The 25,969-nt window shown below is 36.7% G+C and overlaps 2 protein-coding genes across 8 annotated transcripts in view; both read right to left on the bottom strand.

Annotated features, from left to right (window-relative positions):
- Positions 1-5,674, bottom strand: part of LOC105421530 (branched-chain amino acid aminotransferase 2, chloroplastic-like) — a 46,416-nt gene extending 40,742 nt beyond the window's left edge. For 4 of the 7 annotated variants that reach the window (XM_011629249.3, XM_020674315.2, XM_088852689.1 and 1 more), the window contains exon 1: positions 5,313-5,674. In XM_011629249.3, coding sequence (XP_011627551.2) covers positions 5,313-5,645 — 333 coding nt within the window. In that variant the 5' untranslated portion in view covers positions 5,646-5,674. Of the gene's footprint in view, positions 1-4,732; positions 4,810-5,312 lie in introns of all 7 variants that reach the window. The other 3 variants (XM_088852687.1, XM_088852688.1, XM_088852692.1) reach the window with 2 other exon arrangements.
- Positions 5,675-9,848: 4,174 nt separating this feature from the next.
- LOC105421531 (branched-chain-amino-acid aminotransferase 3, chloroplastic-like) overlaps positions 9,849-25,969 on the bottom strand; it is a 35,129-nt gene continuing 19,008 nt past the window's right edge. Inside the window, exons 6-10 of the mRNA XM_011629250.3 lie at positions 23,496-23,594; positions 21,294-21,410; positions 17,398-17,493; positions 16,594-16,706; positions 9,849-10,223 (exon numbers count right to left, since the gene is read on the bottom strand). Of these exons, the coding sequence (XP_011627552.1) occupies positions 10,103-10,223; positions 16,594-16,706; positions 17,398-17,493; positions 21,294-21,410; positions 23,496-23,594 (546 nt within the window). The 3' untranslated portion in view covers positions 9,849-10,102. The remainder of the gene's footprint in view (positions 10,224-16,593; positions 16,707-17,397; positions 17,494-21,293; positions 21,411-23,495; positions 23,595-25,969) is intronic.

The raw sequence follows: 25,969 nt of genomic DNA, 5'->3' as shown, positions 1-25,969 counted from the left end.
CACATAATGCGCAGTAAGGGCATCTGGATCAATGGTTAAAAGGAAGAGGGATGGGAAAAGAAGGTCTAAAGTGGAGGAGCCTACCCAAAGATCTTTCCAAAATCTAGTTCTCTGACCACCACCGAACTGAAATCTAGAAGAAGCCTTGAAAGCACTCTTAGAAGAGGATATGGATTTCCAGGCTCTGGAGGCTCTAAAAAAGAGGAGTTTTCGACAACAAGCCATTCTCCTCAAGCCCATATTTGGCCCGAACAATGTCCTTCTAGAGAAAAGGGTGGGGGGAGGTAAATCAACACCATCATTTCCCCAGGAGAGCGGTATTCATGATTTTAAGGCTCTTGATACCTAGATCACCAAATTTTTTTAGGGGTGCAACACTTATTCCAAGAAATAAGGTGAAGCTTATGGTCCTTAGTTGCCCCACTCGACAGGAAATTCCTTATGAGTTTTCAAGGCGAAGAACAACAAAGGAGGGAATTTGAAAAAGGGGCATAAAATAGAATGGAATGCGGGCCAAGGTCGAATTAATGAGTAATTCGACCCCCCAACGAAAGGAGTCTGCCTTTCCAATTGGTGAATTTCAAATTAAATTATTCGAAAAGGTTGTGCCGTAATTGCTTTCTAAGTTTGCCAATCCAGAGGGATAGGCCCAAGTATTTGGAGGGTAGAGGATCCATGCCATAACCCAAATGTTGGGCAAGGGGAAAGGTTTCAGCCTTAGAGAGCATCACCCCCATCATTTTAGTTTTGGACATATTTACTGTCATCTCCGAGGTGACTTCAAAGCACCTAAGGAACAACCAAAGGTTATCTAGTTGTTGTGGCTCAGCGTCATAGAAAATCAAGGTGTCATCTATGTAAAACAAATGAGACACAACCAGACCGGAGGAGGAGGTTTGGAAACCTTGCAGAAGACCCCTATCATAAAGTTTAGAGAGAGATCCAATGATAGTAAAAAGGAAAGGGGATAACGGGTCCCCCTGACCAAGACCTCTAGAAGCAGGAAAGAGGTCAGCAGGGGAACCATTGATCAGGATAGAGAGAGGGATTAGAAGTTCATGCTCTTATCCAGGATCTCCACCTCGCACAGAAGCCCATGCACGACTGCATATCATCTAACACGTCTCAATTTACTCTATCATACACCTTTTCCCAAACTAGCTCAATGGCTAGGCATGGGTTCCTATAAAGAATCTACAATGAATAGCTCCATGGGTAGAGAATGCCCCATTTAAGATTTGCCTATTAGCGACAAAGGCTGATTGAGTGGGGGAGATAACGGAATGGAGGACAGATTGAAGGCAGGAGGCTAGAACTTTAGAGAGGATTTTATAGGAAGAAATAAGAAGGCTATTAGGGAAGTCTCTCATTTTACCAGCCCTTTCAATCTTAGGAATTAAGGTGATAAAAGTGCAATTTATGGCAAAATTGAGGCGGTCCCTTAAAAAGAATTCATTAAAAAAGGCTACAAGATTTGGTGCCATGGTGTCCTAGAAGTCTTGGAAGATGGTAATGGAGAAACCATCGAGACCAAAAGCTTTGTTTCTGGAGAGGTCGAGGACAGCCCTATGGATTTCTTCCTTCGAAAAAGGTATTTCCAACCAGACCACATCTGAAGGGGAAATAGAAGAAAAGGAGAAGTCTCCTAGGGGGGCTTGGGTTTAGAGGAGGTGGAGAAAAGGTTTTTGAAGTAGGGAAAAAGTAGAATGGCCTAAAGAGATTTGGATTATAGAATTGGTTCTTCTTTTTGCACTAGCCGTTTTGTGGAAAAAGGTAGCGTTTCTGTCTCTTACCTTGAGCCACTTGATTCTGGACCTTTGGTACTAGAAGGACTCTTCCTTTTTGAAGAGGAGGAGAAAGGATCTGGCTGAGGATATGTATGCTAATTCTTAATTTAAATATCTTCCTTTTTTAGGAGGAGGAGGAGCGAGGATCTGGCCGAGGATTTGTCTATTACTTCTTGATTTGAAAGAGGCTTGGTTTTTTTGAGGGAATCCAAGGAATGAATTAGGTTATTACTGGCAAGGATTTGATCTTTGAAATTACCAAGGAAGTTCCAGCTCCATTGTTTCAATGAAGCCTTCAAAAGCTAGAGTTTTTTGGACAGGCGGAACCCCCCCCAACCTTCTACAGAGTAGGATGCCCAGCAAGATTTGAAGAAAGAGGGAAAGGAAGGGTCGTCGAGTCAAAAAAGTTGGAATCTGAAAAGTTTCTAACCTGTGGGATGGGGCAGATATCAAGAAGGATAGGTTTGTGATATGAGGTAGTTTTAGGTAAAGCACTAGAGCAGGTCCCTGGAAAGACAGTCTCCCAAGAATTAGTGACCAAGAATATGTTGATTTTGGTCATGACTGGCAAGGCAGCATGATTAAACCATGTATTGGAGGCACCTAAAAGGGGAATCTCTAAGAGGGGTACCGAGTCGATAAAGTCCGAGAAGGCTCTCATCGAGGCAGTGATGCAACTACCCAAGCTCTTCTCATGGACGTCTAGAGATGTTGAAGTCAACCCCTAGTAGCCATGGGATAGCGGAAGAGGGATTTTTCAGAGAGGAACTCCAGCCACAACGATTGGCGAGTGCAGGGCCAATTAGGAACATAAATGAGAGAAACTTTGAAAGAGAATCTATCTAAGATTCTGCGAAAGAGAATATTGATAGAGAAGTCGCGACTTCCTGGTAAGTGGTCGGGTTCCAAAGAACCCAGATACCCGAGAGGCTCCAAAGGAATCTTTTGCCATCCAAATTACAGGGTATCCTCCCCCAGATATTTCTAATAAGGCTAAGGTCAGGGGAGAGGAGCTTAATTTCAAACAGTGCAATGATGTCGTGTAAGAAGATTAGAGAATGAAACGCACAACGCTTGGTATGGGACCCAAGCCCTGGATATTACAACATAGGATCTTCATAAGGGGGAATATGGGTGGAGGAAGAGTTTTCTTCTAGATGTATGTTTTTTGAGACTCTGGGTTAAAGATACTAGAAGAGGAACTTGAGCAAAAGAAGAGGAACTTGAGCAGAAGAAGAGGCAGGAGAACCATAATTAACATTAGACCGAAGATTGCCACAATGTGATTTTATCTTGTCAATTGTTTATTAGTAGATTTAAAGAGAAAAATTGCCACAATGTGTGCATGTAGAGGCCACATTTCACAAGCACCATTAACTAGGGCAACTCAAAGATAAATTCTTTAGAGAATATTAGCGGGCAAAACACCTTTGAACAAAGTGCGTCCCTAAGTAAATTTTAAAAAGAAAGAAGAATTAAGAGAGAGAGAGATGCCAAACTATTCAAACAAGAAGAAAGGCTAAAAGATGCAACATGGAAGGTTAAAGAGAAAACGCCAATAGTGGGGTATGAGGAAGCATTTTGAACTTCAGAAGCAAAAGTTTCCTAATTGTGAGGACAAGGTCGATTCGACGGGAGGAGATGTGTTATTGACGAAGCCCTTTGACTCATATGCAGTGTACATAAACTTTCCTCGGAACTTACCCCCCTGGCCGAGGCGAGTCACTCAGCCGAGTCCATAACAGGGCTCAAAAAGATAAAAACAAAATTTAAGAAAATTTTGAAAAATAGAAAACATGTATTAAAAGTAAAAAATAGAAAATATGTATTAAAAGTAAATTCAAACCTAAAACACCTTTAAAAAGTTTAAAACAAGATTAAAAAAGTAGTGAAAACAGGAACTTAAAAAATCCCTATTTACAGTTTGGGATATTTCTTAAATATCCAAAAAAAAATAATAGAAAAAGGTAATTATAGCAAAAAACACTCACCAATCTTTGCCAAGAGACATCTTAATCATGTAGGAAATACTTGTATAACGGTTATTTTTTTTAACCAGTTTTTCATTGTTTTTGAAATTTTTAAATACCCCTAAGTTGTCACACAGCTTGGAAGTACTCGGCCTTACCCGTAGGGCTCGGCCGAGTCCCAAACACTACTCTTAAAGCTGTTAGCATTTGTATTGAGTACAGAAGATGCATGAGTAGGAAACAATAGGCTGCCCCCTGGCGTCTACACGCCTGGAGCTCTATACAAAACCACCAAGAGGGTGGCCTGAGTAACTGCTCATATGGAAATTCATTAATAAGAAACAAAATTGAGTACTCATCCAAGGAAAGATTAGGGTGAAGAAACGCTAATATTAGGCGACCAAGCTGAAACAATATAAAGGGACCTACTTAAATCCCTTAATTTTTGTGGACTATTCATAAAAACTAGCAATAGAAGTGCATGTGATCAGTTGGGCACACCATATATCAAAAAAAATAAAAAAAATTCAAATCGAAGCCAAACAAAGCAAAGGCAGCACCACCGGCTTTTTTGTGGACTATTCATAAAAACTAGCAATAGAAGTGCATGTGATCAGTTGGGCACACCATATATCAAAAAAAAAAAAAAAATTCAAATCGAAGCCAAACAAAGCAAAGGCAGCACCACCAGCTTTCATGCTCAATTTGCACAGAGACAACCGCAAAGTTTCAAATCGAAGCCAAACAAAGCAAAGGCAGCACCACCAGCTTTCATGCTCAATTTGCACAGAGACAACCGCAAAGTTGCAATCAAGTAATAACATTAACAATAACAATAACAATAACAATAACAATAATAATAATAATAACAACAATAATTATAATAATATTTTATTTTTTTTTTACTATTGCCGCTGCTGATGATGTTTATGTTGCTCTTCCTATTATCATTACTATTGCATAACTCTGCCTTACCCGGGCCCAAGCTTCTCATGCTGGTCCGAAGCCCGAGTAAAAAAAAAGGAGCGTCGTGTTATGTAGGAATCATGAACCTGAGCAAAATAGCGTAAGACTAGTGCAACCAACCCCAAAGAGTTGGGATAAGAGTTAAAAATGATGATAATGATTATTACTATGATTAGAGTTAGGATATGAGTTAAAAATGATGATAATGATTATTACTATTATTAGTAGTCACAGGCACAATCACTACCATATTAATGTTGATAGAATTAGTGGTTCGAAAAACCGAGTGTAGCAAACGGGAAAAAATCATACCGTGGTAATATCAGCACATGAACAATAATAAGTATGCTAAACCATTGGCGTAAGAGCATCATAGTCTCCAACCTCTACCATGCAACCCAACCCAACAACTTCCACAAAAAAAACAAGCAAATGAAAGAAGAAATGGAGAAGTAGAAAACGTCAAAAAATGAGTAAAAATTAAAGAAAACAAAAAAACAAATGAATGAAGAAATAGAGAAGTAGAAATACCACAAAAAATGAGTAAAAATAGAAGTATAAAAGAATTAAAAGAAAAACACATGAGTACCTTAGGAGAAGAGGAGCAAAAACTAGGGTTTGTGATAGACTTAGCCGAGGAGAACCAACGCCTCGAAGACCAAAACGTCGGCAATCCATGCAATCCAGCGTTCGAAGAAGTCCGAGTCAGTGCAAGGTTTTCCATATTCAGCACTTCGATCGATCGGCGATTGATTGGACGACTCAGAGAACCAGGGCTCCCGCTCGGCCGACTCCGCCATGCTTGGGCCAACGCCTCCTCCTCCTCCTCCTCCTCCTCGCCATAGAAGAAGGTAGAAGTAATGCATGGTTTCCTTTGTTTTCTTAAAAGCCTCGGCATAAGGGTGCTTATTTTCTTTTCCATTAATGCCACGATTCTCAATCTTTAATAATTCTTATTATATATTGTTGTTCCAGTTAAATAGAGTCCACATAGAGGGGGTCCCTTACGAGGCCGACAAAGGTGGGACCCATTTAAAGATATTTTTTATTTGGTCAATTAAGTGGAAAAGACGGCTTACCTCTCTTTCTTTGTTTTTTTTTCTCTTTGTTTTTTATTATTATTATTATTATAAGGGAGTGGCTCTTTTGAATGTGTATCAGGATTGAAAACCAGTATCTAGGTACGGGAGTACTAGGACTAAGACTCATTTGTCTTAGTTGAGGTTTGTACATTTGTTTAGTTGAGGTTTGTATAAACACTCAAATTAGAGCCCACCTTAAGATAGAGACAAGAAATGTGGTTTCAATATTGAAATTCTTTGTGATAGCTTTAAAATATATTTTTATTTATTTATGAAGTTTAAAGCTTTAAAAATAGTGTTGATATATATATATATATACATATATTTGAAAATCTTAAGAATTGATGGTCAAAAAATACGTTACAAAATACACTATTTCCAAAACTTGAAATCAATTTTTTTTCTCATGTTCATGCATCTTGATGTCGAGATGATCGATTTGAAGTAGGCTTAAATTTAATTGTTTAGAGTATATACTTTTCATTTTCATTTGTTTTGTTTTTGGGTGCTGTTTGTATAGAGCCTAGGCTCTAATCCATCAAATTAGAGCCTACCTTCAATAGTATGGAGAAATGTGGTTTTAATATTGGAAATCTTTCTAATAGCGTTAAATTATATTTTTATATTTATTTATAAATTTTAAAGCTCCAAAAATAGTGTAGATCAACAGATCTTTGAAAACTTGAAAATTAACGGTCCAAAAATACATTATAAAATATACTATTCTAAAAGTTTTTTCTCATGTCTATGCATGTTGATATCGAGATGATCAATTTAAAGATATTTAAACATCAAAACAACCACTTCTAATAAAATTTTTGATATAAGCTCAAATTTGATTGTTTAGAGCCTTGGCTCTATATAAACTTTTCCCTTTGCATTTATGCTTATATTTTTTTTTTTCTTTTATGGAAAACGTTCATTTTGGTCTGATAATGCTCGTCGGTAAGCTGTACTAACACCGACTCCTACTTTAAAGCGACGTGTATCTACACGTAAGAGTGTTGTGCTGTCCATAGCAAATGACAACATAAAACGTCTTTGTACCGTCCTTGTTCAGCAAACTTATGATATTTTCTTTTCAGGCAAAGTAAAAATATCTTTTTATTTTTTTTCTTGTTTTTTTTAAGGTTGATGGATGCTTTGAAGATAATGCATGTCAAAATTTTCATTTTCATCATCAACATCGTGTATCTTTTTTTTATATTTATAATAGTTTTTTTCAAACTATTTGGAATCAGCCAAACAAATCCTGAATATGAGATTTCAAGACTTTGATGACCAAAATATACTTCTAAATTGGTTTTCAACCGACAGAGTGAATAGAGGAATAGCTACCACAAAAGCATAATGTTTTAGGGTATATGATTTGACCTCGTTTTTATTTATGTAACATGGTTTGAGCCAATGATTATATGTCTTGCATATCATCAATATACTAACCAGTGTAAAACCCAATCCACGAGTATTTCTAAGATCCCAAATCTTAGAACGGAACCTCAACCCCGCAACCAACCTCGCAAAAAAAAGAAAAAAATGAAAAAGAAAAATGATTGCACCATGTACGTATTCATAACTTAATTAACATCGAATAGATATTGTCTAATTTTTTAGCAGCAAAATCTATGCATTTAGAAGCTCAAAATCGAGTTTTATTCTCCTTAACTTATTAACATTGAATAGAATTGTCTAATTTTTGTAGTAGTAAAATAAGCGTGTTTAGGAGCTCAAAATCTAGTTTTATTACTCTAAAAATATTATCAGGTGATTTTAAAGAATTTCAGATGAAAAAAACACTCATGTCATTTGCCCTAGGAATATAACTATGATATTTGTTTGCCCACCAAGTAGTGGGTCACAAAAGAAGCGGCAACACACCTAATATTTGGGAGAAGTCAATCTGAAGATTTGGATGACCAACCCCACTATGTTAATAATTCATTTTTTGGGGTGATTGGTAATGGTTATCCATGTTTGCAAGACTTTTCTTTTGGCTTCTCAATGCAATGCTTTGAGGATATGGATGTTATCATGTGCATGAAACATGTGTTTCAAGTGTGCACGCTCCTTCATCCTTTCCAAGCATTTGTTTATCGCGAAGTGTGATGAATGCCTACATCATGTTTTTATCGATTCAATTGGGCATGTGATCCTAGTACAGTTCAGTATCTATCTATTCAACTGCGTGTCATCTAGTACACATCATTGTCAAGTGTGCATGTGATCCTAGTACACATCGTGATCTATCTATACAAACTTTGGGGATATCTTTTCTATATTTTTATAGAGAGAAGTTCTCAAATTTCAATTTTTCACATAGAATACCATGTCAAAATTTTTAGATTGCGAAACTATCTTAAATAATCAGTTTTAGATAGATATTATAATCAGTTTTAGACATAGAAACTATCTCAGAAGTTTTAGAAGGCTTTTAAATATTAAAGCGTAAAATTATCTATAATTTGAAAAGACAGGAAACTATATCCCTGTTTTTAGAGAGAGAAGCTATCTCACATTTTAAATTTTTAGAGAGATAAATTAGCTTAAATTTTTAGAGAGAAACTATCGCAAATTAAGTTGTAGAAGAATATATTTCAAAATTTTGAGAGAGGGACTACATCAAATTTCGAGATTTAGAGAGATTGTCAAATTTTTAGAAAGACAAATTATCACAAAGTTTTTAGAGAGAAGCTTTTTAAATTTTTAGAATATCTCACAATTTTAGAAAGAAAACCTATCTCAAATTTGTTTGACAAATAAATTATCTCAAACTTTTTAGAGGGAGAAACTAATATAAATTACAAGCTTGAGAGAAAGAAACCATATCAAAAAATTTACGGAGAAAAACCATATCAAATTTTGAGTTTTAAAAAGAGAAACTATCCCAGAGTATTTTTTTTTTTTTGGTGAAGTAATAAGGCTGTAAGGATTTGGGCCGCTACCTTTTGGTGAGAATAGAGTACAAAAGCTCATCATGGGACTCAATAACACTACTGCCAAGACCCTATGACATTCTCTTAAAAATGGTATGTCAATAGGGATTTAAACCCCTACCCTTTGGTGAGAATGGAGTCAAAGACCTCAACACGGGGCTCAACAATACTAAGCCAAAGCCTCAGGTCATTCTCGAAAAAATCACAAGTCAATGGAGATTTAAGGCCCTACCCTTTAGTGAGAATGGAGCCAGAGACCTCATCATGGGGATCGGCCAAAGCCAAGACCCTTGCTACACTCACTAGAAGTAGTATGTCAATGGAGATTTGCGCCCCTACTCTGTAAGAATGGAGTCAAAAACCTCCCCATAACACTCCGCAAAAAATGATATGTCAATGGTGATTGAGGCCCCTACCTTTTAGTGAGAATGGAGTTAAAAACCTCACTATGAGACTCAACAATGCCCAAGCCATTCTCAAATTTAGAGGGAGAAACCATTTCAAATTTCAAATTTTAAAAACTCTCTCAAAATTTGCGAGGAGAAGCCACATCAATTTCAAGTTTTAAAGAGAAACTATCCCCAAAAAAATTTTAGAGAGAAACTATCTCAAAAAAAATTTAAAAAAAATATATACTATCTCAAATTTTAAGTTTTAGATAACAAATACCTTTAAATTTTTAGTGAGAGACTATATCCAATTTTTACTTTTATCAATTTTTAAAGAGGAACTATCATGAAATTTTTAGAGAAAGAGATAAACTATCTGAAATTTTAATTTATCCATGGGGTATTTTTATCCTAAGAAGCTACTTTCTTTATTTAGGGGGTGAATACAGAACTAACTAAATAGTATTAGAGTCCGCAGGACTGTTTAAAAAATACTTGGAGGGAGCATGCTTAGGAATTGGAACCACGGATAGTGGAGGGAGCATGCTTAAGAATTGGAACCACGGATAGTGGAGGGAGCATGGAAAACTAAATAGTATTGGTGTGCGGGCCGGATATAGCTACCCTGTTCCCTTAAGTTGTAAGGGATTACTACTAATGGAGTAATCAAATCAAATACATGGCTAATCGTTTACAGGATATGCATTTAAATACTCTGCGATTTGGCAAGAAGATAAGATCCTGTAGCATAGAATTGGAACTACGGAGAATCACTCTGATTGTAGACAAATCAAGATTGAAAAACCAAACCATCTAGAAAATGTTCCTCTTACAACATTCAAGCAGAAATCAAACCCTAATAAAATGCTTACTAGCATCCCAACCAAAGAAAGTCTTATCTATTTTATATGCTCCTTGCTCCATACATTCATTCATATAAAAATCTTCCTAAAGCATATTTGTCTTCTCGGCAAATTACTTTTTGAGGTCGACAACCCACCCGAAGTTGTCCTCTGTGAGTCCCCACTGGATACCCGTGAGTGCCGAATATAGTTGCTGAGATACCTTACCAACTCCGCCATTTCCATATTGCATCCTGCAGATGATACAAAATGCATTAAGGTTAAATTTTCGTTGAATTGTCAGCATCGCGACGACAATTACACCGTGATCCCTAAAAGAAACATGTTAGACAGATATTATAGAAATGGTCCACTCATAAGCCAGATTATGTAGGGCCCTATGTTGCTCATATATATTACTTAAGTGGCAAGGGGAACATATGGATGCACTCGGGAAGGTATAGTAAGATTTTGGGGAATTCACTCCATTAGATATAATTTTAAAATGGGTGCAGTTTGTATAGAGCCGAGGCTCTAAACAATCAAACTAAATTGTACCTTCAAATAGTGTGGAGAAATGTGGTTTCAATACTGTAAATCTTTGTGATAGCCTTAAAATATATTTTAACATTTAATTATAAAATTTAAAGCTTTGAAAATAGTTTAGATTGAGCAAATATATGAAAACTTGAAAACATTAAAAATTGACAGTCCAAAAATGCGTTACAAGAAGCACAATTTTCAAAATTTGGAATCCATTTTTTTCTCATGTCCATGCATCTTGAGGTCGAGATGATCAATTTGAGGATATTTGGGCATCTAAACAATCTCTTCTAGTGAAATTTTTCAGGTGGACTCCAATTTGATTGTTTAGAGCCTTGGCTCTATGTAAACTTTTTCCTTTTAAAATACATTAGTTTTACATTTGGGCTAAGAACATAGCTAAGAATCTTTGGATTTCTTGTTCAGGATGGAAAACCTAAATTTTAGATTCTTATGATTGGTCAGTTTAGGCCCTTGCTACTGAGGTGCCAGGGTGAGACGTGCCCTACATTCAGCCAAAAGCAAGTTCTGTACAGTTTAGGTAGTACCCTAGGTTGCCTTGAGGATGTCCTTACTCCTAATAAAATATAAAAGATAACGTGAAAATTCAACAATGAAGTTCTTTTGCAAACAATTCCTTCCCAAATCCTCAATAGCCAAGAGGGAATTTACACTAGCTAAACTAAGCCCTTACCAATCCTGCCAGTCGTCTGCTTTTATATTTTTCCTCCCTCCTCTTCTATCCATATATACCCTCCAGTTGCATGATTTCTCCAGTAATGAGTGATAGCTCAACTCTCAACAAAGTGAAGGTAAGGGATTTCTTCCAAAATTGCCCATGACCTAAATTTGTTTTTGAGGTTTCATGTATCGCACTTGAAAGGGGAAAGGCTCGAGGGGGATTGGGCTACGAGAATTGATGCCCGTGAAATGTTTTGTTTTGTGTGTGTTTGGGGAGGGGGGAAGGTGTTTAAATGGATCACTTCAGAGTTGGGCCCGGTGCAGGAAAAATTGAACTGGAATGGTTAACCGGACATGGCTGAAAGCAGTCAACAGGCCTAACCATGCAAGTCCCGAGCCATCAAAGAAGTGTTACAAAAATAAAATATTCAAAAAAAAATCTAATAAAATATAAAAAGTATATTTAAAGCATGTTCAAACAAAGAACATCCAAATCAAGTTGAAAATTAATGAAAAGCATGGATTTTAAATAATCGATTTGTACCTAGGAGTATTTTTTAAATTTTTCAAAAAAGATGGGAAAATGTTAAAATAAGTATTTATTGCCAAAACAATTTCCAATATTTGCCAAAATGATAAAAAACATTAAAAAATACATTAAAAACAAAATCCCTTATTTTTTGGTATTTTATGTATATATATAAAAAAATACCTGGCCGGTTCACCAAAACCGACCGAAACCGGAACCGGGCAATGGTCGGTTCCGATTAACCGGGCAATTAGAATTCTAACAGTCCTATTTTTCCTACACTGGTTGGGACTGACGAGAACATGTCAGAAATTAACAGATCTTTTGGAAGCATATCTCCATAATTATTGGGGTTTAGCTCGATCAACCCGATGAATGGAAGCTTATGATTACAAGAGCGAACACGAGAGCCAGGCAAGTGCCTTTGTGTACCAAGCCACCAAAAGGCAGGCCAAAGCTTACAGCGAACACATATCTTACATTTTTCAGGATGGATCCTATCAGGATTCTTTTAACACCTTTCATAGGATTTGTACACCTTGGAAATTCTTCAGGGGCATAAACTAGAGCTCTGTTGATAAGCTTTCATGTTGTCTCTTGTTTCTACTTGGGCCCACTACGGTGGAATTGACTGTAACAGACTAATGTAACCAAAAGATTTACTAGATGTCACTATTACCAAGTTTCAAGTCCCTACTCAGAGATCCTCAGGAGTACGAAAATGCATCTCTTCCACTAGGAACCTATTCCTCAATCGGATCAGGTTTAGACTAGACAGCGGCTCTCGTATTCTTGTTTGGTCTGATCTCTGGGTTGGACTTTCCCCCCTATCAACAATCTTCCCCTCTCTCTTCCTCGTCGCGAGAAACCAAAGAGCCTTCATATCTGACTATGCAATTTTCAATGGATCCAACTTGGTCTGATCCCCAATATTTAGGTGCAATTTAATGAACCTTGAATCCTCCCGCCGTCTATCTCTTCTCCAATTATTAGACCCGGTCTTCCAAACCCTTAGTCAATGGGATGCCTTAATTTGGTCCCCTGTCCCTTCAGGATCCTTCTCAGTCTCCTCCCCCTATGCTTCCCTCCTCCCTCAACGTAACCCTAAGCCTCTCCTCAATTCATCTTGGGCTCTTCCAATCCCACACAAAGCCCTGGCATTTGTGTGGATTCTACTCCATGGTAGAATCCTCACACTTGACCAACACCAAAGGAGAGGTTTCTGTTTCCCAAATTGATGCAATCTATGCTTCCAGGAAGAGGAAACAATCCGTCATCTCTTTATTCATTGTGAAGTCCCTTTCTCTGGAGCTTAAGGCTCTAGAGAAACTCACGCACTTTCAGAGGTTTATAGTGAAATCAACTGCATCAGTCTTTGAGTCAATTACCACCCTCATTTCCTTTGGGCCAAAAATATACCCATCTTAGCATCTCTTCAAATCCAACATTTCCTAAATAATTGGGCCTGCCTCCTACATCTTTCCACCCCGACAGCCTCCCCTAGACCCATTTGGACCCCCTTTCCCTTGGGCTTCCTGAAGCTCAATACTGATGGATCATCTCTAGGAAACCTCAGGAATTGGGGGCACTCTAGAAAACAACATCTCAGCTGTTTTCTCATTCATAGCGTATATTGGGGTCCAAGACACCACCTATGCTGAGGCTTTTCGCTTCTAGAAGGCCTTCAAAGGGTGGCCCAGTTGGGAATCTATGCTCAAGGTTTCATGATCGAGGCTGATTCCAGCAACACCATTCTGTGGGCCACCCGACAACAGCAACCACCTTGGAGGCTAACCTCTATCTTTGAGCAAATACATTTCATATGCAGCTCCCTCCCCAACTCACCTCCAAGTACATTCATCGAGCAGCCAACACAGAGGCAGATAGGCTGGCAAATGAAGGAGCTTCCCTAGGCGCAGCAAAAGGCCATAACCCGGTGATGGGACCCTGCCTAAGCAGGGTCCCGGGTAGGCAGGGTCCCGGGAAGGGTGGGCTGGAAACGGTCTTTTGACATATGCACAAAGTGGCCGCTCTCAGCTCAGTCAAATCCTTGAGCCTCCTCTCTCCCTCTTCCCTTTTCTTCTCTCTTCTTCCAAACCTATCATCTCTGTACCAAAGGGAAGGATGGAAAAGGAAAAACGAAAACAGAAGTAAAAAAAAAAGTACAAAAAAAAAAAAGTTATATATACAAGGAAGAAAACCCAAGGCCTTATCTGGGTTTCCCAGTAAGTCTCTCTCCCTCAGCTCTCTATTCTCTATCTCTCTCTTCTAACAACCTCCTCACCTTCTCTAATCTCCACCCCTTCTCCCAGCCCCACTATAGAGGGAGATTAGCTCAGACATTAAGCCATTGCCGAGGAAGAATCGACTATCCCCCAATCTTGCAAACCACGTATGATTCTCTTCACTCATTGTCACTCTTATCCCTGTCTCTTCTCTAATCTCTACTTTCTAACCCCTACTCACCTCCCTCCTCTCACTTCTTCAACTCTAATCACTCTCTTCTACGCTCTTCCCCCTTTATCGCTTTCTCTGTTTTCCTCCTCCATCTCTCTTTTCCATGTTGTCTCTCTGCCCTTTCTACTCACCAACCCTCACTTCTACCCTTGTCTCCACTCTGTTACCTTAACTCCTTAACTCACCAATCTCTATATTCCTTACCATCTTTCTTTTGCTCTCCCTTCTGAGTTTTATTACTCCTGTCTTCGCCCTTCTCCCCTGTACCTATTCTCGTATTGCACTACATGTCGGAAAAAAAAAGAAGGGGGGGAGGGTAAAAAAGAGGAAAAAAAATAACATATATATATATTCGGAAATTATTTTGGCTCTCTCTCTCCACTCACCTGCCTCTGTTCTACTACCTCCTCGCTAGATTCATTCTCTCTAGCCTCCAACCGTTGTTCCATATTTGGAAGCCGACCATGCTTCTTGTCTTTTATTCTCTCTTTCCCCTCTTTTCTGTTTGTGCTCATCTGCTCCTCCAAACTTTACAACTTCATAGCGAGAAGATATGTCAAAGGATGATAGTAGGCCTCATCAAAAGTGGTTAGCCCACGACAGAATTATTCCCCTCAGCCCGGAGAACAGTTCACTCTCTCTCTCTGCTTAGCTGGAAGACGAAGCGTGCAGTGGACGTTTTGCCAAAGATTGACCCCGCCAGCCACTATTTCTACCTTTTCAAAGTATGCTTAAAGCACAGAAAACCTAGTAAACACCTTTGGTGTTCTGCTGCTATCCTATGGAATAAAATGGTATGTAGTTAGGTGTGATGCTTTTCAGACTCCAATTTCAATTTTCGTTGTTCTTCTTTCATCGGTTTTATTTTCCTTCTTTCTTCTCTACTGTCTTCTAAATAGTTGTAGTCTGAGCACCCAAATTGTGGGATGCTGTCTCTAGTTTGTCACTTATATATTCCTTGGAAAATTACAGATACCCCCCAAAACTAACATTCTAGACATCCTACCCCCCAGTCAAGAAGTCGACCAAATTTAGACGAATATTCCCTTTTCCTTTCTCTTCCTTATGTTTTTAAGTCACATGCAACACTCTCTCAGCTTCTCTCTCTACTCGTTCTCTCTACCCTCCCTCTCAGCCTCTCTTTCTCTCTCTACGCGCCATCTCTGGCTTTCCCTCTGTACCTCTCTAGTTCTACTTGCCATATGTCTCTTTCTCTCTCTACCTGCCGTCTCTCTCTCTTTCTACCGAAAAATCCAATTTACTCTCTCTGCCCTAACTCTCTCTCTACTGAAACCCCCTTTCTCTATGTTTCTCTCTCTACCTCTCTCTCTCTACTCGCCTCTCTTTCATTCTCTCTACTCCCTCAAGAAATCTACTAGAGCTTAACCCTAGAAACTCTTCAACCTATGTTCTACTATCGAATGTATATGCTTCGGCTGGAAGGTGGGATGACGTTGCTAAAGTGAGAGGAGAGATGAAATCAAAGGGAATAAGAAAGGAACCAGAGAGTCGCTCATAGACCTCAGAGGAGAGGTTCATGTGTTCTTTTCAGATGATGGGGTTCACCCATTGTTGGATGAAATACATTTAAAATTGGTGGAAGTTACTGGCATGGTGAGAGAGACTGTGTTTATTCCTGACACAAGGTATTCACTTCAAGATCTAGACAAGGATCGGAAAGAGCATGGCCTGCTCAACCACAGTGAGTATAGAGAGAGGTAGAGAGAGATAGTGAGAGAAAGGGGGTTGTAGTAGAGAGAAAGAGAGTTTGGATAGAGAGAGAGTAAAATAGCTTTTTTGGTCTAAAGAGAGAGATAGAGAGAAGGCGGGTAGAGAGAGAAAAAGAGAGAGATGGTGGGTAGAAAGAGAAAGGTAAAGAGAAAGCGAGAGAGGGTGAGTAGAGAGAGAAGGAGAAACAGAGAGGGAGGGTAGAGAGAGGTAGAGAGAGAAAGAGAGCGTAAGTTGCATGTGACTTAAAAACATATGGAAGAGAGACAAAAATGGCATTTTTATCTAAATTTGGTTGGCTTATTGACTAGGAGGGTAAATACAAGAAAAAATAGTGTTGGGGTTTCGGGTGTGATACTAAGTATTGTGGGGTAGGATGTCTAAAAATTAATTTTGTGGGGGTATCTATAACTTATCTAAATTCTCTTTTTTCGATTACTACAAAAGTCACCCTTATTCAAAAAAAAGTTCTCAATAGTTGTTCTTCCTTTGAAAAGACAACTAATTAAAAAAAAGGGGCATACCATTTGCAAGAACAACTAGAAAGGACAGACTACACCAGAAGACCTCTGCAAGCAAACTTGCACAGAGCACGACAGTATACGCTAGAAATTAAAAGGTATGCATCAAAGAACACATTAAAAATAAAAATGAAAACATGACGATTTAAAGATATAGTTGCTTACTTTTTTCCCTCATATGTGATACTTCCAACTGGAGATACAACCACTGCACAACCTGTGCAGAAAACCTCATCGGCTTCAAACAATTCCTCCACTGGTATAGGCCGCTCCTCAACCTGCATAATGGGGCAAGTGATTCAACCATCATCAAGAAACCATAATGGTACAACATCCATGATGTCGGAAAATCACCACAGATTCCATAAAAACAAATGCATCTCCTAAGAACGCAAGCATCCAACATCCACAGAAGCAATAAGATCCATATTTTGATCCGGCAAGTAATTTCTTCAGTAATGTTTGCTATTGTTTTTTCGTTTCTCTATCCCCTTACATGAGACAAAGACCAAAGCCTAAAAACTGAGAAGCGCTCCATAGCACTAGAATTGTGCGCTCAAACAAAAAATCTAAGGATTTATATTTAAGAGTAAAACACTTGAAAGATTACAAATTCTAGATGTTAAAAACCAAATGTCATGGCATATGACATGAAATTCAGAACTTTTAATATCTACAACACCAAATAATTTTATTTCTAAAATCATGCCTTCAATATAAAAGGATGTGGAGAAGCCATCCAAGAACATTGAAATATTTCTGACAAGAAAGAAACATAGAAGATAGCATAAATAGCCTTGTTGCAACTCAGCCATCACAAAACTTATTAATATGGAAGCTTTTTCCTTCCATACTTCCCAAATAGCATCCATCCATGACAAAACCACAATTATAAAATGACATACAAACTTTAGTACGTAGTTAAATACAATTGATTTCACATTGAGGTAACTAGCTGCAGGTAAGTACCTTGTATCCTTCATTTCGAGCAACATCGATAATACTCAACCGCGTAATTCCTGGCAAAATGGTCCCTTTTATTGGCGGAGTTGAAATTGTTTTACCCTATTCAGTGAAGATGGACAAAGAAACATGTAAAGAAGCGTCACAGGCAGAGGATAACTGAGATATCTACTGTATTCTTGGTTAAGAATGACAAATAGCATGCTTCAATGGTATACAAGTAACATGCAAAACAAGCACGAAAAAACCCATGATTTGTAAGTAAAGATTGGAAAAGGGATCATTTACTGGAAGAACATGTTGCCACCATTAGATCAAAGTCTAGCACATAGTTGCTGGAAGCGGAAGCAAGGATTCTACCACTTAGTTGCCACATGCTAGAACCTCCCTAGGCTGGGAATTCTTTTCAAACAATTATTTTAATTGATACAACAAAATGAAATTAAAAGTCAGAAAATTTATTAAGAATATCAAATATCCAACAATCCCCAAAAATACAGTAAAGAATGGGCACAAAAGATAGGCAAATAAAAAATTATTTATTTATTTAAGGAATAGGCCCGGGGCCTGGGTGGTCAGTGTGCTTGAGTAGCAACGTGCTGTTTGGGGTTCCATTCTTACCTACTATATAAACCCATCAACATGTAAAAAACATATTTGTGTATCAACTAATTGTTTCCAATTTATATATTTTTATATTCCTTTGAGTTGTAGTATATGTAACAATAATACTACAAAATACAATAAAAAAAAATATTATGATGATGGACATCGGGATAACAAATAACACTACAAGGGAGTTGATATCTTATTGATAAAATCTGCTTTATTTACCACTCCGAGCCCTTAAACCTTAACAAGCATATCAAGCTACTTTATTTAGAATTTTACACTTCACAACCTCCAAAAGTATTAGAGTCACAGAGAGTATGATTGCAATTAAGATACAAATAAATCATTGGTTTAGCCTACTCCTTCGACCTGCAAGAGGTGATCCCTAAAAAGTGGGGATCGAGCTAACATAATTTACAATTTGCAATCTCATTGAGATACCTATCTGAAAGCACCTGAGGGACATCCCAGACCAAGATCTACATGTATTGGGAGATCCCAGTAACTATGGTCTAGCATACCATTTCAATCGCGAGTGATCTATGATATCCTACAAAATATCATAATGCTGCCGAAGTGCAAGCTAGTAAAATGCAGAAGAATGATACAAAGTATAATTTTGTCTACTATCTATTCAACAGGTGTCTCTCGCTTTTATGGACGAATAAAACAGATAGGAGTGCATAAGGGCCTAAAACACACCAGTCATATGCACGTGCATTACACGTGTATTAAACATTAATCGTTAAAACACAATTTTACTATTAAAATAAAAATTTCAAAAGGCATATTTGATTATAGAGAAAGTCTATAAAAAGAGGGATTTTGATTGATCCATCTTGACATATGGGCTTCTATCAGATAATAATTATTTTTTTATATTTTCAATTATATTATTTCTAACCTTCATAAAATTATTATTAACTATACAAGTAACTATATAATTTACTTATCAATAAATATTGTTCTGAAAAAAAAAAAAATAGAAGGAAAATGCAAAAACATCACATAAACTCAAATATGACTACAATTCAATATGTAATTTGCATTTAGAGGTAATTATATTTTTAAAAATAAATTCAATTACATTATGCTGATGGAAGTAGTGCAAAGAAATGTGGTGACTTACCCTTTTATAAAGTAGAATGGCAGAACAGGATTCATGTAGCCGACCCAATAGTTGGGATAACACGGGATGATGATGATGACGAATTTCAATTACAGTACTCACCTCAGTAAGTTGTATTGATGGTTACTTACTATTGTATTTTTCATTTTTTTCTTTTCATTTTCAATTATAACATCCACTAATATAAAAAATTTGGTTTTAGGATAGTACAAATTATATCATTTACTTATAAGTATTACAGAAAATTGAAAAAACTAAAAAAATAAAAAATAAAAAGAGAAAAGGAATAATATATTTTTTTATTTTTTAGAATGTATCTTTTTCTTCTATTACATTTACCAATACAAGTATTAACTTTTTCCTTTTTTATAGAAATATATAATTGACCTATATAATTTGTATTTTTGATTAATTACTTTTCTGTTTTATCTTTTTATTATTCTTCAATTATATTAATTTCTAAAATAATTGAAATTATTTTAATTACATTACTAAATATATTATTTACTTGTAAGTAGAAATTATTTTGAAAAGCTAGACAAAATAATTTGCAATCTTGTTCACTTATATTTCTTCCCCCATTTTTTTTGTATCTTTTGATTAATAATTTACATTTTTTGGATAGTAAATATATAATTTACTCATGTAAATATAGTCACGAAAGTTTGGGAAAATTAAAATGCAAAAAAGAAAAGAAATAGTAAAATATTAAATTTTCTTTCAGGTAATTGTAATTTCCAAATCATGCCACAAAAACTTCAAGATATGATTCTAATTATATTTAAAAAAGTTTGATGTTAAACATAATTCTTATTTTTTTATTTTTTTTGACATGGCTTAAACATAATTCTTATTAAATATAAGGATTAAGAAAATATATATTTGTTACTAATTCAGTTTTAGATATTATGTCACTTATTAAATAAATACTTTTAATAAATTTCATTAGAACAATAATACAATTTCTACAGATATTATCATTTTCTACAGATATTATCATTATTACACTTATATAATCCCTTAGCAAATATATATAAGACCCATTTGAGGGGGAGGGGGAGAGGGAGGGGGTGGGACAAGGGGAGGGTAAATGTTAAAGATGAGAGAGAATATATTAAGAGGGGAGAGAGTAAATATGAGAGTAATAAATATAAAAGAGTGAAGGTTAAAATTGGAATAACAAAAGTTAAAAGGATTAAAATGAAAAAAAAAAAAAAAAAAGATACTTGGCATGAGAATAAGAGGGTCCTCCTCTCACTTTATATATAATAGACTGATAGATAGATAGACAGCTATAAATCACATAGAATGCACTAAATCCTAGTACTTGTGAACCAGAACTCAATGCTCGCCATATAAACAACAGAAAATCAGGCAATGACCAGTACAGCCCAAAAAACATCAGATGACAGCAGTAACACAACTCCATCACTACATTCAATAGAACAAATACCATCAACATGTCCAATAAAATATTAGCGTCAAACACTGATTTCCATTCAAGCGTAAACGTAATAAGAAGTGCACTGATGCAATCTTAAAGGAATAGAAACTAGAAAACAACCACGCATTCTTAGATTGGACTTTCTTTGACTTCTACGTACTTCACAGATGCTATCATAGAAACTTCCCTATGAGTTAGTATTTTTACTCAAACAAAGCATGCAAATGAAAATAAATAAATAAAAAATGGTGCCAACCAAAACTTGAAAGCAAAAACACAAACACAATGAAGACACATGCCACATGACAATGCAAAACCTGGAGAATTCCATCCCAACTTTAGAGAAAAAACTGTTGAACATTATATAAGTCATAGGCTGTCATAGAGAACGCACGGATGCTAAACATCAATCCAAGTATGTTTCCAAATTTTGAAGCATTGAAGTGTCAAATAGCACTGCAACAAGCTGTTGTTTCAAGATTCTAAAGATAAATCAGCGAGAACTAGAAAACTTGTATATGCGTCCTGTGAATAAAAGCATACAACGTGGACATTCAATTGACAGCCAAAGCAATTTATTAAGGAGCAATGGAAGGCACAAAAGAAATCCAACGCAATAGTTAAGAGTGCTATGGCACTCAAACAAATACAAACGATCAGCCACACTGCCAAAAAAAGCTGAACCAGCTAGACAGCCAATACCAATGTATGATATACCTTCACGAGAAAAATGTTAGCAGCTGAAACTTCCTCCAAATACTTTTTGTCAACAGAATCTAAGTACAAAACCTCAGTGTACTTTTCGGATTTTGCCCGTGTCTGTGCCTTCAAAACCTATAGATAGATAAAACAATGAGAACATGAAGCCAACAAAAATCCAACAGGAACCTTACGACCAAAAAAAAAAGGCATATTAGATTGTCATGCTATCTTGTTGGCAGAGAGAAAAAATAGTACAAGTAATTGATTACAACATAATCCAAAGAGAAAAATGAGAATGTAGATGCAAGCGCAGTGGGATTCTGCCCCAGTTAGGCCAAGGAGCACGATTGCCAACCTAACTCCAGACTCGCATCTAGGAAGTAGCATTGGACCTCTTCTCCATGAAATTCATTTTTCCTCATTTTTTTTAATCCACTGCATGCACAGGTGGCCCACCTGCAGTCCTCAGGCCGGCCAACACACTGAACACCTAGGGCATGCGTAGCACTTCAAATAAAACACTGATCAAACATTTTTTTCTTTAATAGGTTGAACCAACGACCCATGATGAGAGCACAATTATTAATGAAGACAAAAATAATCGACTACTAATTCAATCAAATCCAAGTTCTTTGAGAAAACATAGGTTCTCATGCACTGGAGAAGAAATACTTTATGTTTCTTGAAATTTCACAGAAATTTCACCTTACAAGGAACATTTGTCGTTCTTGCTTCTCAGCCATCCAAATCACACAACTAAGAGTCACTATTTCTCCCACGTCCAACTAGATCATGGTGAGAATCATTCTCGCACAAGCAAACTGGTTTGGAATCCAAAATGAATTTAGAAGTTGAATTGTGGTGTTCCTATTTTCTTGAGCTGTTACTTTACATGTTTATCTGCATTTCCAATTCATAAAATATGCTCACATGATACCTATGTTTCTATTTACCTACTCTTTGCACATTTTTCTTATTTCTTAATTTTACTCTAAAAAAATTAAATGAAAGATGGGTTGACTTAACTTCAATTACAAACTTGACAAAACTTCCCTCAAAAACACTCCAAGTCCAATACGGGTTTCTACTGCATGGCACAATTGCTGCTTTAGAAACTCATCTGGATGAGGAATGACTTGCCCAAGTTACGGGGTTCCCACCACCGAACAAGTCTTGTCTAGGACGAAATTTTCAAAGTCAACTTAAATTTTTTATGCATCATGATAGCTTAACAAATAAGAGAGCTACTAGGTACAAGACACGCCCCCACACACATATGTAACACAACAAACACAATAAATGCATGAATTCACATACAAACAAGATGCAATGTTAGTTCAGGCCTTCCATCCAGGTGCAATTCATTGAGAGTGTACCTTAGAAAGGGGCTTGCAGCCCCTTTGATGAACAGCCTCTACCATAACTCACTCACCTTCACAATATTATTCAACAGCCTAACACTTCAGAAAGAATAGTCCCTTCACTGGCATTTGCTTTTTCTATACCTCTAAATATATTCAAAAACCTAACACTTAAAAGTTTCTTATCATAAGATTGCCATATAATTGGCAATTATACGGCAATCTTATGAAGGAATTTCGCGTCTTTGTCATCTTTCATCATCCATTTAGCTCTAATACATCATATCAACTGATATTTGCTTGACTAACAATATCCTAAAGCCATTTTGTTGAAATTTAGAAACAATTAGTCTACAACGCCAACCATCCTGTGTCATAACTTCAAAAGAACCTTTAAATATTAATAATATTCTTCTTAATCTGTACATCTCAATATGAAAAGGTATATAACTTTAGATACTGAATGTCCTAATTATAATCATTAGTAAGAGTTGAGAAAGAATAATCCACCAAAATCTTACTAAGCAAAACTTTCTAATGGATATTAGAGACATAATACAGTAAAAAAATACCATAATGCCAAAATAGTCAGATATCAGGCAAAAATGATGAGATCAAAAGGTTTCTTGAGAAGGTATCCATGCTAAAATGCCAAGGAGACTACACACTAACAGGAATGACTATATAAATCAATGCCTCAAGGATTCCACTCGATAAAGTAGAAAACTACAACAGCAACAAACTTCAAAGTATCATGCATCTAGTCCAGTTTATAATATTTGAAAAGGAAAAAAGATGTTGAATATAAGGAAAAATAACAGGTGGAAACTGAAAGATTAGTGTAAGGCTTTCTTACTGCTGCATAGTTTCCTATTGTCTTTACACCACCAGTCCCACCTCGAGTGGCACGATGAAAATCAGTATCAACCAATAAGCTTATCGGCGCCAAGCCTTCCTGATACAAGTAGAATGTAATTCAAATTAAAATGACATAGAGATCAAGCATCCTCGTATTAGGCAGGAAAAAAAAAAAGTTTAGTCCAAATGAATATGAAACATCTGCTCCCTTCAAGCAAGGAACAGAAAGTGAAAGACTGAATTATTTTCATGGCTAAAATAATGCACAATTTAGAGGTGAGAAACAAATCCAATTAACACCATGTCTTTACTCACAAACAGCTCCTGTCAAAATAAATAATTGTTTTTCACAGCCATCATATTTATCAAATATTCCTCAAATGATGCTAGCCTTACCCTATTACACAAAAATGCATCATACCACTTGATTTAATTTCACTGACACTCAATGACTGAACATATTTTCATTAATGGATTTAGTACACTTCTCTTCAATCAAAAGAAATAGCAGGTTCCAAATGGTAAAGTATACATTGAGCAGGCAAAAAGATGATAAAGCTCAATATCTTATTATTACATGGTGCTTCGTAGGAGGAGACTCCAATAGAACTCCACCGTTTATAAAGAACTCCAAGTAAAGTTATCTTGCGCATAGCAAAATAAAGGTGGATTGTAAGCAGCTAGAATGATTACATTGGGTTAAAATGTAAGGTACCAAGTAACTAGATCCCTTTTTTTGCATGTTCAGCCCTATACTCCAAGTACCATTTTTTGTTTTAAATGCATGGTTTAACACCACCCTTGATTTAAAAAAACCAAAAAAGGAATTCGATCCTTATTTTAAAAAAAGCCAAAAAAGAAATTTGACTTGACCTCATTTTCCAATGGTCATATATAGACAAGTCATAAGAGACCGAACAGGTGAATAACTATGCCTTCATCCAGGGAAACAACATCAATAAAAAGAATCCCAGAGTCACACTTAATACCATCATCGACGTTAAGTTTCCAAGGGCAACAGAGGTGCGGGACTGATCGCTTCAACTATATAGTCATGAGAGAGATGGTTTACAAGAAACAGCAGAGATAGAGCAATTTAGAAGGAAGCACTCAACAGTAGTAAATTTCTTAGCCAATTATCCAAATTATTTGCCTTTAGTTCGTCAACATGTTAAACAAATTACATTTCAAATCTGAGTGATACTTAAGAAGCAACAAGGGTAACCATCCCAAGTGAAATGCAGCCTCCACACCACCAATTTCTCACAATTAGCAATTTGTTAATACAAAAATTGCCATAAAAGATACCATATAGGAGTTATACCCAATCTCTAAATTTCAAAGGTTAATAAGGAAGAATCAAATACTAAGAGCCATCCCTTAAACGATTATAAAATAGGTTATGAAGCCAAAGTATGATCTGGCACATGAAAAAGTACACCAACAGTTGCGATGCATACTATTCTAATGACCAATACTGGATGGTATTTAGAATATTATTTGAACAATTTAAAAAAAGGGTATTATATTAAGGGAGCAGCACCAAGGTCCAGTCCCAACCCTCTCATATGGCAAAGTTCACTAAATGATAGTTCTCATTTTCCTGACGACCAGAAAGGCATGATATACTACATGTATACTCTGCGATAGTTTTCAATTGTTATCTTCCTGATACAATATACACAAGCAAGCTATTTTGACGAACATGTAGTCAGGTAAAATATTGAGCAACAAGTAGTTACCACTCCAATCTTAACCTGATTATTTCATCTCCAAGAAATATTAATAGAGCATAGGTCAATCAAATGGATCTTAGAGGCCAGTCAGCCAGACGCCAGAAAGAACATACAGAACAATATCAAGTGTTCCTTGCAGGAGGTAAACCCATCACCTTTTCAAAATAAACTAAAAATTACTAAGTCCGGTCACTTTTCCGGTCATGGATTAACTAGCCAAGGCACCAAATCAGATCCATAAACCTAACTCCCCAGGGAGGCACCAACTTGTAATTACACTGGTACAGCCATGGGCCATAATACTTGAACACAATGATTTAAGAACCAGCGATTCGGGCTCGGACTGGCCTGAGTCACTCGGACCTCGCACCCTGCCTGGTCTGATTGATAAGGACAAAAACACAGCAAGTCTCAACGAATCCAGGTCCCCTTGTGGTTTTTAACCAGAAACGCGGCTGTGTAAAACCTCCAACTCAGGCTTGAGACATGGTGAGTCAAAGACCAAGTCCATGTTTTCTAACGCGTCTTGAACATAATCAACAGGTGAACAAGATAAGCACTAACATATGACGTAGCTGAACAAAAAACACGAGGAAAAGCCAAAACAGCACATTTGAGCCTACTCATTTCCCAAAAACTTCAGTTCAGATCATCGCCTTAAATAGTCAAAATAGTGTTTGATCATTTGTAGGTTGTAGGAGGACAATGATAGTAGATGCAGCATCACATAAGAAGA

The sequence above is a fragment of the Amborella trichopoda genome, chromosome 12 (assembly GCF_054954075.1).
Source record: "Amborella trichopoda isolate Santa Cruz 75 chromosome 12, AtrichopodaSantaCruz75HAP2 v2.0, whole genome shotgun sequence".
Taxonomy (NCBI): domain Eukaryota; kingdom Viridiplantae; phylum Streptophyta; class Magnoliopsida; order Amborellales; family Amborellaceae; genus Amborella; species Amborella trichopoda.
The sequence above is the reverse complement of the archived record's forward strand: the minus strand, read 5'-3'. Positions and strand labels throughout refer to the sequence as shown.